General features: G+C 38.4%; 1 protein-coding gene across 1 annotated transcript in view; it reads left to right on the forward strand.

The window, feature by feature from the left end:
- Window positions 1-273: 273 nt before the first annotated feature.
- The window catches only part of TMEM212 (transmembrane protein 212), a 28,094-nt gene continuing 12,180 nt past the window's right edge, over window positions 274-16,187 (forward strand). The window contains exons 1-3 of the mRNA XM_070753625.1: window positions 274-513; window positions 13,066-13,125; window positions 15,793-16,116. Coding sequence (XP_070609726.1) covers window positions 349-513; window positions 13,066-13,125; window positions 15,793-16,116 — 549 coding nt within the window. The 5' untranslated portion in view covers window positions 274-348. The remainder of the gene's footprint in view (window positions 514-13,065; window positions 13,126-15,792; window positions 16,117-16,187) is intronic.

Consider the following 16,187-nt stretch of genomic DNA (forward strand, 5'->3'; position numbering starts at 1 on the left):
ACATCCACAGTTCTTGGGGCAGGAGCTGGGCTGGAGCTAACCACAACAACGAGTGCTGTAAAAAAGATGTAAATTAAAGCCCAGTCATGTGCTGATCTGCTTTACAGCCATCATGGTTTACAACTGAAATTGTGGCCTTGATTGTCAGGACTACCTGTAATTGTTCCTAATTCCACATCAGTGCCTTGTATTTCAATTATAAAATGAATTGCGATCCACCTGAGTAAGCAAACAATAAGAGAACGCCCATGGCAACAGTCTCCAAGATGCTTTGGTGTACAATGGTATGTGTCAGGCTATTGCTGTAAATCTTGGGCAATGTACAGAAAGAAATAAGAGAGATTCAAAATGAACACAAGGAAATTGTTTTTAGTTACTGGAAAAATGCTCATTTCCTTTGGAATCCTAAGCCTCATTTTGGGAACTATTGCTTTTTTTCCTGTTTTTTCTTATAAACCAGGGTTTGTTGGATGGAGCGTTCGCATTGCTTCTCCCATCTGGAGCGGGTCTTTGGTAGGCAGAATTGATATATGAATAAGAAAGAATGTTAACGTATTTATTTAAGTGACTGATTTAGAGGATAAATTACTATTTAAGTTATTAAAAGTTTATTGTCAATGCATTTGGAAATAACCTGCCAAATATTTGAAGCTTCAGTTTTGTGGTTCTAGAATGCAGTTTTTCTACAGTACTAATATGGAACTGGGATTATTAATTTCTAGTGAAAATATGCAAACAGAGTTATTAATTTCTAGTGAAAAAATTACCCTAGGGATAAAAGGGATTGCGAAAGCTTCCCCACACTTCTTTCTAAACCAGAGATTCACAAATTCTTGATAAACAGGGACTTCAAAAAGCTGTTCCTAAAAGTAATTTGTAATGTGATCGTGGAGAGAATTTGTTTGTTTGTTTGTTTGTTTGTTGGTTTGTTGGTTGATTGATTGATTGGACTTATATGCTGCCCCTCTCCGTGGGCTCTTCTCAATGCTTTTTCAGGTTCTTATGAAAGGCAAGGAGGGTGGGGGCAGTCCTGACCTCCAGGGGGAGTTGATTCCAGATGGCCGGGGCCGCCACAGAGAAGGCTCTTCCCCTGGGTCCCACCAGACAACAATGTTTTGTCGACGGGCCCTAGAGAAGGCCAACTCTGTGGGACCTAACCGGGCACTGGGATTCATGCGGCAGAAAGCAGTCCTGCAGGTAATCTGGTCCTATGCCATGTAGGTATTTATAGGTCATAACCAACACTTTGAATTGTGTCCGGAAACAGATCGGCAGTCAATGCAGTCTGCGGAACAATGACGAAATATGGGCATGTCTTGGAAGGCCCATAATAGCTCACGCAGTTGAATTCTGCACAATTTGAAGTTTCCAAACACATTTCAAAGGTAGCCCCATGCATTGCAGTAGTCGAACCTTGAGGTTATGATATGTAAACTGGAGAGTAACTTTATTAATCGTATTTATTATTTTTCATAATTATATACATCACAGGAAATCAATTTCCATTTCCCCCCCTGGCTTTACCAAACAAATGCTTTAAATTTGTTAGATCAGTGTTTCCCAACCTTGGTAACTTGAAGATATCTGGACTTCAAGTTGCCAAGGTTGGGAAACACTGGCTTAGATCAAAGTCAAGGAAAGGCAATCACTTCTCTGAGATTGGTGTACAGAGATTGCAAATATTTGAAATTCTGAAACAAAATGGCGAACCTATGGCACAGCTGTCATGCAGAGTCCTCTCTGTGGGCATACGAACCATCGCCCAGCTCAGCTCCACTGCATGTGTGCATATGCCTCCCACTGGCCAGCTGATTTTTGGGTGTCACGCATGTGTGGATGGCGGGGTGAGCATGGGTGATAGTGCAGTGTCCCCCTGTGGCCCATTTTTGGTCTTAGGAGTGTTGTGGTTGGCTCTGGCTCAACTCCTGCCCCAAGGAATGTGGAGGTGGATGTGGGGGAAACATCCACATGTCACATGCCTGTTTTGCTCCTGGTAGAATCTCCTGACGAAGGCTCCTCTGACCAAGGAAGTGTGAGTGACAGGGAAGAGGGGAGTTTGGCAGACAGCCCAGGAGGAGATCAATCATCCTTATCATCCCTAGATTCTGAACAACAACTTATGACAGATCCATGCATTCTTAGAGTGATGCATAGGAGAGAACAACTGAAGGATTATTACAGGAGATAAGTGAGGCCACCTGTGATTGGGTGGGGCTGCTGTAATTAGTGCTACAGATAAAAAGAACAGCATGCTGGTTTAGCCTTGTGGAAGTTTATCTGATTCATAGTTCGTCAAGATCGTGGTTTTGCTGTTTCCCTGTTCAAGACTGTGTGTGGACTTTCTGGACTTTGGAATTTGGACTCAATTTCCTAGTTACTGGGTGAGAAATTGGATTGCATTTAACCTGTGCCTTGTGTGTACCAGAAAATCCCTTTGACATTTAAAAAGGGAATTTTTTCTGCTTTTCTGTTGATAAAGACTTTTGGTTTTCCTTCTATCGTGTGGTGTGTGTCATTCTGGACTAATTACCCTGTAATTACGGGCAGTTGGGACATGCTGGAAGAACAAGGATGCTGTAGGGAGGCTTGCTAGGCCCAAAATTGGATGAGGGGGGATCTCACACACACAAATGCACAGAGGGGGCAGAGGGGAAGCATGGGGTCATGTGTACTTGCATGGGGGGCAGGGGGAGGGCAGGGGGTTACATATGTATGTGTGTGGGCAGGGGAGCATAGGGGTTACACACACATGCGAGGGGCAGGTGTTGTGGGTGTGTATGTTGTGCACACGTTGCATTATGGATGCTGGCATCAGATGAATATGTATTTTTCATGTAGATGTTTACTTGCTGAATTGGTGTAAACCTCTTTAAATGGATAAATAGAATGTGATAGAGAGAGAACTGCGAGAATGTGAGATTGCCCCATTTGTTGGCTAAATCTAAACCATCTGTAACTTTCAAACACATAATTTCTGATCCAGAAACTTTAGTACAGTTGTTACAACTTAAGAACTTAATTCGTTCCGTGACCTGGTTCTTAACTAGAAACGCTTGTAAGTAGAAGCAATTTTTCCCAAAGGAATCAATGTAAAAGCAAATAATGCATGCAAACCCATTAGGAAAGAAATAAAAGCTCGGAATTTGGGTGGGAGGGGGAGGAGGAAGAAGAGGAGGAAGAGAGTCACTGCCGAAGGAAGAAGGTGAGGTGAGGGGAATAAAAAAAAATCCAAAACTTTAAGGCTTAAAAAAAAAGAGGCATTCTGAGGCAGCGAGGAGGATACTTTGATAGATATTCGGTATCCTTTACAGGTACATGGACCAAGACTAGTAAATCATAGTATGTTTATAGGTACATGGACCAAGACTAGTAAATCATAGTATGCTCACAAAAATAGCATCTTTTGCCTTTTGTAGTCTTATAAAATTTAGCATCTAGCATTTAGCAACTTACCAATAGGGGATTCCAACCTTTGATCTTAGGGCCAAGTACATCCTGCTCCCCATGGTTTTGAGTATGTCTCTCTTTACTTCTATAGATGTTCCTGCCAAAATGTACTTTCAAGTTGACTGAACAGGAAAGCATTAAACACATAGGGAAGCAGCGTAGAGGAAACATATTATATAGAAATTTTTTGGGTTCAGCCTCTGTTTTGGCATTAACATAGATTTGATAACCGTAATGGATGGTATTTAGCAGGAGAAACGAGATCTTTGTATAACTTTGGATACACTGATCTCATTATCCTGTTAAAGTACTCAATAAATTGGAGATCAAAAGCTCAATTTTGTGGTGTGTCCTTTTTCTGAGTACTCTCAGAAGGGCCTTTCAAGGGTCAAGGGCTGCCCTGTACTAACTTTTGTCTCTTTTGTCTCTTATGTCTATAAACTCATTAAGGAAGTGTTTCCCTTAATTTCTAGCAATTGGGAACTGTAATTGCTTGGAACTGAATTAAATTGACCTGCTATGATAGTTCCATAAGTACATCACAAATTATTGATAGAATGTCTACATTATTAGCAGGTTTATGTGGGAATGAGGTTTTTTTTTAAAAAAAGGGATGTAATTACTTTAGAAGTTATGGCTATTTTTTAATACGCAAAAAACCCCTACTCTGGTAAATATTAAAATGGAACTCCAACATCATACATTATATCTAGTTTGATCTAAGATGGTGAGGCAAGCAGATTTTGGGCTTCCAAAGAGTTATGGAATCTTTCTGATGTTCTGTGTAGACTAAGGTTCAAGAATATCATTGTGAGCAGCTTCTAGATTAGCCAAAGAGTTGCTGGAATTAATAATGGCATAAAAGGTACATTCACCTGCATTTTCTCTACTGGTTTTCTGGGAAAATTCCCTTCAAGAATAGAATTTTGGAGACCACTATACTTAGATTTATTAAGTGATGAGATGGACAGAACCTACGGTATGTCAATATCTTTCCCAATGGTCTGCCATCACTGCAGAAATGGTATTCTGCCGTTTGGACTGGTTTACCCAAACTAGTAACAGAAATCGTGGGTGGGCCTACCCACCTGTCCTGAACCTATCTATCTATCTATCTATCTATCTATCTATCTATCTATCTATCTATCTATCTATCTATCTATTTATTTATTTCCAGTCACAATTCAAAGTATTGGTAATAACCTTTAAAGTCCTACACGGCAGTGGACCAGAATACCTCTGGAACCGCCTTCTTCCACACGAATCCCAGCAGCCGATTAGGTCCCACGGAGTTGGCCTTCTCCGGGTCCCGTTGACAAAACAATGTTGTTTGGTGGGCCCCAGGGGAAGAGCCTTTTCTGTGGCGGCCCCAGCCCTCTGGAATCAACTCTCACCAGAGATTAGAACAGCCCCCACCCTCCTTGTCTTTCGTAAATTATTCAAGACCCACCTATATCGCCAGGCATAAATAATAATAATAATAAAAACAATAATAATAATAATTATATATATATATATACACATAGTAAAATACATGATGAAGGTTGTAGAGGAGATACTCATAGTAAAATATATCTATGAAAGAATAGAAAAGAAGATACAGTAATAGAACATATCAATGAAAGACTAGAAGAAGAGATATAGGAATAGAAGAAAGGTATAGGAGATATAGGAGAGCAATAGGACAGGGGACAGAAGGCACTCTAGTGCACTTGTACTCGCCCCTTACTGACCTCTTAGGAATCTGGATAGGTCAACCGTAGATAATCTAAGGGTAAAGTGTTGGGGGTTTGTGGATGACACTATGGAGTCCAGTAATGAGTTCCACGCTTCGACAACTCAGTTACTGAAGTCATATTTTTTACAGTCAAGTTTGGAGTGGTTAATATTAAGTTTAAATCTGTTGTGTGCTCTTGTGTTGTTCTATGGAGGCAGGTCATGTGGAAGTGGTTCAATTGCCTAGCATGCCTCCTATTTACTGGCATAAATCAGGGTAGTTAGCACTGCTGCTCAGTAGACTTTGAGCTTTGTAGCAAGGCTTATTCCATGACGGTAAATGAATATCACCCCTGCGTCATGCATATTTCCATTAAATTTGAAGGAAAAAATAAGATATTTTGAGAAAACTCTTCCAAGTCAGCTCTTCTGGAGAAGTACTAAAATTTTCAAGGACAAGTCCTACCACTGAAAGCCCTTGAGGAAAGAAGAGAAGGAGAAATTGAAATCAGATTTTTCCTAGTTAATGGGTTTTTAACGGCTGTCACAGTTTTGTTACAAAGACCTATTGCACATGTTTCCTAAGAAATTCTAAGATATTTCACTCCCTCAGGCGTAGAAGAAAATGCTACCTCATCCTGTATTTTATAATAGCTTGTTGAAATTTAGTTCCGTAGTTCTAATTGGGTCGTATCTCCATTGTGCTTGAAAAATCAAACTGTCTTCCAATTCACAGGAAAACATATAGAAAATAGACAAAGTGTACTGGCACCTTCTTTCAGGCCTAAGGAACCAAGAACTAGACAATAGCAATAGCCACTTACACTTATATACCACTTTACAGTCATCTCTAAGTGATTTAAAGAGCTAGCATATTACCTCCAATAATTGGATTCCTCATTTATCCACCTCAGAAGGATGGAAGGCTGAGTCAACTTTGAGTCTGGTGAGACTCAAAGACTACTTCAGCTTCAACTACAACAACACAAGAGCACACAACAGATTCAAGCTTAATATTAAGTGCTCCAAACTTGACTGTAAAAAATACGTCTTTAGTAATCGGGTTGTCGAAGCGTGGAACTCATTACCGGACTCCGTAGTGTCATCCCCTAACCCCCAACATTTTACCCTTAGACTATCCATGGTTGACCTCTCCAGATTCCTAAGAGGTCAGTAAGGGGTGTACATAAATGCATTAGAGTGCCTTCCGTCCCATGTCCTATAGTATCTCCTATATCTCCTATATCTTCTCTACTATATCCTCTATAACCTTCATTGTGTATTATTGTGTACTGAACAAAATAAATAAGTTAAATAAATAAAGAGATATGAAGTAGCCTGCAGTACTGCACTGTAACCTCTGTTGACTAAATCCTTCTCTCTCTCTTATTTTGATTCCATTTCTTTTCAAAGTGTTTGATCGGGAACAATGACCTCTTGAAAATGTGACCGGCTGAGGAATTCTGAAAGTTGAAGTCCGCAAGTCATAAAAGGACCACTGTTCCCTACCCTTGGTCTAATGCAGGGGTAGGCAAAGATGGCTCTTCTATGATGTTTCCAAATGTAAAATAATGCACTTGGGGAAAAGGAATCCTCAATCTGAGTATTGTATTGGCAGTTCTGTGTGAGCAAAAACTTCAGAAGAGACGGATTGAGGGGTAGTAATTTCTGACAGTCTCAAAATGGGTGAACAGTGCAGTCAGGCGGTAAGAAAAGCAAGTAGGATGCTTGGCTGCATAGCTAGAGGTATAATAAGCAGGAAGAGGGAGATTATGATCCCGCTATATAGAGTGCTGGTGAGACCACATTTGGAATACTGTGTTCAGTTCTGGAGACCTCACCTACAAAAAGATATTGACAAAATTGAACGGGTCCAAAGACGGGCTACAAGAATGGTGGAAGGTCTTAAGCATAAAACGTATCAGGAAAGACTTAATGAACTCAATCTGTATAGTCTGGAGGACAGAAGGAAAAGGGGGGACATGATCGAAACATTTACATATTTTAAAGGGTTAAATAAGGTCCAGGAGGGAAGTGTTTTTAATAGGAAAGTGAACACAAGAACAAGGGGACACAATCCGAAGTTAGTTGGGGGAAAGATCAAAAGCAACATGAGAAAATATTATTTTACTGACAGAGTAGTAGATCCTTGGAACAAACTTCCAGCAGACGTGGTTGGTAAATCCACAGTAACTGAATTTAAACATACCTAGGATAAACATATATCCATCCTAAGATAAAACACAGGAAATAGTATAAGGGCAGACTAGATGGACCATGAGGTCTTTTTCTGCCGTCAGTCTTCTATGTTTCTATGTTTCTATATATGGAAACAGAACTCCCAGAATTCCTGAGCTAGCATGATTGCCTCAGGAATTCTGGGAGTTGAAGTCCCTAAGTCATAGAAGAGCCAACTTTGCTTACCCCTGGTCTAATGGAACAATCCAAAATACTTGAGGCAGGAATCTACAAAATAAAGATATGGCAGAATAATTAGGCAGCAATGGGGAGGAAGGGAGGCTATTTAGGCAGGAGTGGGACAGGAAGGTGGGGGCGGATGTCTGACACAAGGTTGAGAAGAACTTGAGAAGGAAAAACAGGTAAAGCAGGAAGAGGCATATAAGTAAGAAATCCATCATTTTAACAGCTCTGAACTTTCCATATTGTTTTGAATTCTTCAGCCCTGCTGTTGGCTGCGGAACTGTAGCTTAGAGTGTTTTGCAAAAGATGACAAGTAAAATGGCAGAACCTGGAAATAATAAAAAAGGACAAACATAAGAACAATGAGATGAAAACGAGATGGAAGAAGTAGTAGAAAATATATATAAGATAAAGAACACAAGAATTAGAGAGATGAGAAGGAAAATTTTACATAAATGGTACTTCACGCCAGTAAAACTAGCACACTTCCAGAGGAAAGGAAAAGGAAATTGCTGGCATGGTTGCCAAATAAAAGGAGTTTTTATGCATATGCTCTGGGAATGCGTTGAAGTTCAAAAATTTTGGAAGGAAGTACAGAATGAAATTAACACTATGCTAAACATTAATTGGATAATTACGAAAGAATTAGCAACACTAGTTAAATATGGGGAATTATGAGAATTTAAAGAAATCAAAACAGCAGCTTTGGACAGCGCTCAAGCAGTAGTGGTATTAGGGTGGAAGGATAGTAATAAATGGACAATCCAGAATTGGTACTGGTATATGGTGGACCACATCCACTTCGAAATTATGGAAATAAGATTAAATAACTTTGATGAAAATAAATTGGAGAAGCTGATGGCACGATGGAATAAGGTGAAAAATTATATCTTAAGTAGAATTAATGATGACAATGTGAAAAATAAATTCCAATCACTTTTTGTATATAAAGAAATGTAAACCGGAGCCAAGGAAGAAATTGAAATTTATTGTAAATAATTTAACCCCCTAAATGGTGGTGGAGTTTATTGGTGTTGGGCACTTTTTCTTTAAGATTTGTTTGTTTGTTGTAATAAAAATTTAATAAAAAATATATAAAAAAAACATAAGAACAACGAGAAAATATCTGCGGAACTATACTTTCGCAATAATTGGGAGGAAAAGCAAGAGAGACTTCTTGCCATGACACTGAACGCAATGTGGAAACTGATAATCTGATAGCTTAAGTTCTCCTCCTGGGCTTGGCTCAGCAGCCATGGAATAATCTCTGTTCTGTTTCTCTTTGTTCCCTCCACCACATGTGTAAATGAGGGAGTCTGGATTGGAAAGGCAGACGGCGGGGGGAAAGAAAGCTTCCCAAATGTTCTTTATTCTGTTGTGTTATTTGTTCTGGCTAGAAACTCCGCAAGCATTTTTTTTTTACCTGATATATTTTGCCAACAGTCACTCATGACTCCAGATGTTTCTGCTTTTGTTCATGGGAACTTTTTCATGGCGTGCTAGTGCCAAGATTATAATTTCAGGCTTTTATAAATTACCTACACAAACTCTTATGTTAATGTTGCCGTAAAGGTCACAAAAGTGAACATCTATTGGAATGGAGCGTGGGAGGAGGTCGGGAGGAGGAGGGACTGGGCAGGGGGCGGGACGGGTCGGAATCCTGATCAGAAAAGCCAAATCTGTATTTATTTGAATTCAAAAATATTATAGGGCAGTGATGGCAAAACCTTTTTTTCCTCAGGTGCTGAAAGAGCATACACGCACATAGAAGATTGACAGCAGAAAAAGACCTCATAGTCCATCTAGTCTGTCCTTATACTATTTCCTGTATTTTATCTTAGGATGGATATATGTTTATCCCAGGCATGTTTAAATTCAGTTACTGTGGATTTATCAACCACGTCTGCAGGAAGTTTGTTCCAAGGATCTACTACTCTTTCAGTAAAATAATATTTTCTCATGTTGCTTTTGATCTTTTCCCCAACTAACTTCAGATTGTGCCCCCTTGTTCTTGTGTTCACTTTCCTATTAAAAACACTTCCCTCCTGGACCTTATTTAACCCTTTAACATATTTAAATGTTTCGATCATGTCCCCCCTTTTCCTTCTGTCCTCCAGACTATACAGATTGAGTTCATTAAGTCTTTCCTGATACGTTTTATGCTTAAGACCTTCCACCATTCTTGTAGCCCATCTTTGGACCCGTTCAATTTGGTCAATATCTTTTTGTAGGGGAAGTCTCCAGAACTCAACACAGTATTCCAAATGTGGTCTCACCAGCGCTCTATACAGCAGGATCACAATCTCCCTCTTCCTGCTTATTATACCTCTAGCTACTTGCTTTTCCTACTGCCTGACTGCACTGTTCACCCATTTTGAGACTGTCAGAAATCTTCTTGAAGGTCTCCAGCGTTGAGGCGGAAATCTCTCTATCACTCTCTATCTATCTATCTATCTATCTATCTATCTATCTATCTATCTATCTATCTATCTCTCTATCTCTCTATCTCTCTTTCTCTCTTTCTATCTTTCTATCTTTCTATCTTTCTATCTTTCTATCTTTCTATCTTTCTATCTTTCTATCTTTCTATCTTTCTATCTTTCTATCTTTCTATCTTTCTATCTTTCTATCTTTCTATCTTTCTATCTTTCTATCTTTCTATCTTTCTATCTTTCTATCTTTCTATCTTTCTATCTTTCTATCTTTCTATCTTTCTATCTTTCTATCTTTCTATCTTTCTATCTATCTTTCTTTCTATCTATCTATCATCTATCTATCTATCTATCTATCTATCTATCTATCTCTTTCTATCTATCATCTATCTATCTATCTATCTATCTATCTATCTATCTATCTCTATCTTTCTATCTATCTATCTATCTCTATCTTTCTATCTATCTATCTATCATCTATCTATCTATCTATCTATCTATCTATCTATCTATCTATCTATCTCTTTCTATCTATGTCTATCTATCTATCTATCTATCTATCTATCTATCTATCTATCTATCTATCTATCTAATCTCCTTTGCATATGTTATATACTGGGGAGAGATCATGGGTGCATATAAAGATATTTGGATTAACGATCTTCCCAGCGTCCTACTCCCTCTGAAGAAGTTTTTTTCCAGCCCTAAGTCTTTGCAAGTTTGTTTTCATTCCTATTCCCTCTGAAAAAGACTTTTTCAGCCCTAACATGGTGCTAACGATCTTCCTGGCTTGCAGCATTTATTTTTATTCCTACTCCTTCCAAAGCAGTTTTTCCTGTCCGAAGTCTTTGCAGCTTTGCTTTCATTCCTGCACTCTCTGAAAAAGTTTTTTTCAGCCCTAACCAGGGAATAAAATAATGTGCTGAAGCTGAACAGACTAAGGATGCTAGCCAGATGAAAACCTGGTAGGTAGATTTTTTCACCTATTTTCCTTCCCCAAAAGTAATGTGCATCTTATAATGCAGTGTATCTTATACTCTGAAAAACACAGTATAGTTCTACTTTCAGTGGAATCCATCTGAAGCTACAATAATAAGTGCCCTCCTGAATCCTCATCCAAAATAATGTATGAAAAGATATTTGAAGCCAAGAGATGGATGGCAGTTTGAAGCCTAACACTCTTACTATATTCATAAAAGGGATGAGATTTACACTGAGTCCTTTCAGGCTGTCACTCATAGCAACTGAATCCAGCTATCGTTTAAAAAAAAAACCCTGCTGAACTAATTGAATTATTTTGTCTTCAATTATACATTGCGAACTCTTTATTCCAGAGAAGATGTAAGCAAATATTTCAAGTAGGTGAGCATGATTTCAAGGAGAGGGAGATATTCAATAAAAGCAAGACTTTATCCCTTTGTAATGAAATTTAATATGCAATATCTAACATTCCTGATGGCAGAAATAATATAACCGGCTTTAAAATGGAGTTCCTTTGCTTTCTGAAAAAACGGATAAAAGAAAGTTCTTAAAACTCCAGTTTTTTGTTTTTGTGTACAAAAATCCTTAATGGCAAGGATATTTCCAATCAGCCAGTCATTCTTCATGTCGATTCCAGAGGGCACTGTATGTTATAGACAACTCCTGTACAGTTCATTCCTTTTTTTTCTTGTAATGGAGATGATTGTAATGAATAAGAAGAACCAATATCCTTTCAGATTTTAGTCAATTACAGTCATTTTTTTAAACTTCCCATCATGCTTTTGGTCATCAGAGTCTAAATGCAAATAATGATGATTGTCTACTTGTTCCCTGCTGTCTACAGGGGCAATCATTCTTGGTCATTTTTGACATTTCAAAAGTTGGACAATGCCAAACAGTTATCGTGCCAAACTGATGTTCTGTTGCGTAGCTACTTTATCAAAGTAGAAATAAATTTGACATTAAGATTGCCCAGAATAACAAACTCATATCTTCCCTCGCTTTATTCTTTGAAACATTATAAGAAAAATGGATGACATGAGGCATTTATTTTATAAATGGTTCTTAAGTAGAGGTACCACTGTACACAACATTTTCATCTTCATACTTAAAAATATGGAGCTTAGTGTTTATAAATATCAGGATCACTAAGTGTCTTATTCAAAGTTGAGTACAAGTAATAATGGTGAGTAAGTGGTTGTTAAGGAAATGGTAATTTAGGGGTTTAAACTGTTAGGGGAAGGCTTGCGATACTGTTCATAGCCAAAAATGGTGTGTTTACTTCCGCATCTCTACTTCACGGAAAATCGACATTCGCATGCAGTCTCGGAACGCATCCCCCGCGAAAATCGAGGGAACACTGTATACGGTTTAGGTTTAGGTTTATTGGATTTATATGCCGCCTCTCTCCGCAAACTCGGGGCGGCTCACAACAATAATAAAAAACAGTACAGTACACAATACCAAATCCAATGCCCACCCATCCAGTTACAATTTAAATTAATAATCTCATAAAAACAGTATATATAAAAAACAGGCACACAGTCAATCAATCAACAAAACAACATGGGCAAGGGGGAGGTGTTTTAGTTCCCCCATGCCTGACGGCAAAGGTGGGTCTTAAGGAGTTTACGAAAGGCAGGGAGGGTGGGGGCAATCCTAATCTCAGGGGGGAGCTGGTTCCAGAGGGTCGGGGCCCCCACAGAGAAGGCTCTTCCCCTGGGTCCCGCCAGACGACATTGTTTAGTCGACGGGACCCGGAGAAGGCCAACTCTGTGGGACCTAACCGGTCGCTGGTGTTCGTGCGGCAGGAGGCGGTCCCGAAGATATTCTGGTCCGGTGCCATGAAGGGCTTTATAGGTCATACACATAATTAAATGATATATTTTGGATGTTCAGTAATAGTAATAGTAAATAAATAAATGTTATTTAAATGTTAGTAAATTGGCTTCCTTGTGCTGTTTTTCTTAAAAAGACTATTCTGCAAAATCCTGCAGAAAGAAAAAAGGGATTGTTAGTGTTGTTCACTTTATGATACAAATCCATATGTTTTCCCCTCTGTCTACAGGCGGTTATTGCAGGCGCCCTTATTACTCTGGCTGAGAAACGGTGGACTTCGAGATACCTGGTACATTTATGCGGCTATTCCATGCAATGTCACATTCTAGACAGAATTAAACTAGCATAGATACAAACTGGGAAAGTATGGAGTTTCCCCCCCCTGCCTTAGGCTATAGATCATAGGAATAATGTGAGATTTGGAGCATGCACAATTTAAATGATTCCACCGGGTTTGCAAAACTGGGCAAGAGCTAGAGATATTTATTTCCTGACTTGAAAGAACCAATAAAAGCCACATCAAACAAATCAATTTATTTTAAACAAAACAAATGTTTTGCTGCTTTTTTTTGAATGCACAGGAAATGAATAAACGAGATATGCATTTGGAAATATCAAGTAAACCTAAAAGTTTGTCCTTATAAGTTCTTTAGAATATGGGTTTGAGGGCGTCTGCCCAAATAAATTTAAGGTTTTTAAAATTTTATTTAATTTTTATTTAATTTTTATTTATCAGTGTTGGCAAATACTTCAAAAGAAAAGGATTTAGGGGTAGTGATTTCTGACAGTCTCAAAATGGGTGAACAGTGCAGTCAGGCATTAGGGAAAGCATGTAGGATGCTTGGCTGCATAGCTAGAGGTATAACAAGCAGGAAGAGGGAGATTATGATCCCACTATATAGAATGCTGGTGAGACCACATTTGGAATACTGTGTTCAGTTCTGGAGACCTCACCTACAAAAAGATATTGACAAAATTGAACGGGTCCAAAGACGGGCTGCAAGAATGGTGGAAGGTCTTAAGCATAAAACATATCAGGAAAGACTTAATGAACTCAATCTGTATAGTCTGGAGGACAGAAGGAAAAGGGGGGACATGATCGAAACATTTAAATATATTAAAGGGTTAAATAAGGTCCAGGAGGGAAGTGTTTTTAATAGGAAAGTGAACACAAGAACAAGGGGACACAATCTGAAGTTAGTTGGGGGGAAAATCAAAAGCAACATGAGAAAATATTATTTTACTGAAAGAGTAGTAGATCCTTGGAACAAACTTCCAGCAGATGTGGTAGATAAATCCACAGTAACTGAATTTAAACATGCCTGGGATAAACATATATCCATCCTAAGATAAAATACAGAAAATAGTATAAGGGCAGACTAGATAGACCATGAGGTCTTTTTCTGCCGTCAGACTTCTATGATTCTATGTTTCTATTTATTGATTTTGTCCAATACACAATGAGGGTTTTAGTGGGTATACACGTAGTAAAATACATGATGAAGGTTATAGAGGAGATACTCATAGTAAAATACAGTAAATCTAAGAAAGAATAGAATAGAAGTTATAGGAATAGAACATATCAATGAAAGAATAGAAGAAGAGATATAGGAACATATCAATAAACATATCAATGAAAGAATAGAAGAAGAGATATAGGAATAGAAGAAAGGTATAGGAGATATAGGAGAGCAATAGGACAGGGGACGGAAGACATTCTAGTGCACTTGTACTCGCCCCTTACTGACCTCTTAGAAATCTGGATAGGTCAACCGTGGATAATCCAAGGGTAAAGTCTTGGGGGTTTGGGGATGACACTATGGAGTCAGGTAATGAGTTCCACGCTTCGACAACTCGGTTACTGAAGTCATATTTTTTACAGTCAAGTTTGAAGCGGTTAATATTAAGTTTAAATCTGTTGTGTGCTCTTGTGTTGTTGTGGTTGAAGCTGAAGTAGTCGCCGACAGGCAGGACGTTGCAGCATATGATCTTGTGGGCAATACTTAGATCTTGTTTAAGGCATCTTAGTTCTAGGCAATTTTATTTTAAAGAATGTATGTGTCTTCTTCACGTCCATTTTTAATGTCTGTTTGTTATTCTATAATACATATGTATGTGTGTATGTTAGGGATAGGTTCTAACTTATCTTGCTTCCGGTTTGCTTCCTCCTGTACCATGTGTTGTTTGATTCCTAACGTGCATGGACATTATCTAGAAAATTGTCCAATGCAATGTTATTTTGTGAAGATATGAAATGTGAAATGAAAGATGATTTAGTTTTGAAGCCCATAGCCTGTGTTTGTGCAAATTTGCACAACAGCAGATCTTGCTTCTTGGCAATAGGTATTTTTAAAATGTAGTTTGACTTTCTAAGTTGAGTGTGTTTCTTTTGGTAGCATTTGTGATTCCAAAAGCATCAAAGAGCAAAAACGAGATCAAGAAATACACAAGACCCTCAGTAGCTGTTAATAGGCAAAAGTTTGCTTAGGAATCTCCAGATTAAAGCATCATGCCTATTTAGATAGGTATATAGACATATAGAATTTTTTATTGGCCAAGTGTGATTGCAAACACAAGGAATTTGTCTTTGATGCATATGCTCTCATGTAAATAAAAGAAAAAGATACATTTGTCAAGAATCATGCGGTACAACACCTAATGATTGTCATAGGGGTCAAATAAGTAATGAGGAAACAATCAATATTAATAAAAAGCTTAAGGATACAAGCAACAAGTTACAGTCATACAGTCATAAGTGGGAGGAAAGGGGTGATAGGAATGATGGGAAAAAACTAATAGTAATAGTAGGGAAGACTTAATAAATAGCTTGACTGTGTTGAGGGAATTATTTGTTTAGCAGAGTGTTCTTTAGCAGAAATTGTTCTTGTGTCTAGTTGACTATTTTGCATATTATGTGGTGGCTGAATGGGATAATGGACTTTTGTTTCCACTGCAGTGGGAGGCTGCTTTTGCCTTTAGCATCTTCAATGTTATCAGCTCTCCTGTTCAAGGTGCTACCGCCATGGCATCTCTCCTTCTCGGCCCCTATTGTTATTATTCTTTTGCTGGGGTTTCCGGTACAAACTACCTCAGTTATGCCATTTCATCGTTTTTTCCTTACGGCAAGTTTGCTTCTTCGTGCAAAGATCCATTACATTACGAGTGGTATCACCTGGTCCTGCAAATACTGGACTTCATCTCTGGCCTTGTCATTCTATGCGCATCTTTGACTACTGTTGCCAAGCTCACAGCAAGACTCTTCCAGTCTGGACATTTAAATGTGAGTATTAATTCAGAGCTTATTTATTTTATTTTTATTTATTTATTTTTATTTATTTGTTTTGTCAAGTA

This window comes from Erythrolamprus reginae, chromosome 5, assembly GCF_031021105.1.
Source record: "Erythrolamprus reginae isolate rEryReg1 chromosome 5, rEryReg1.hap1, whole genome shotgun sequence".
NCBI lineage: Eukaryota > Metazoa > Chordata > Lepidosauria > Squamata > Dipsadidae > Erythrolamprus > Erythrolamprus reginae.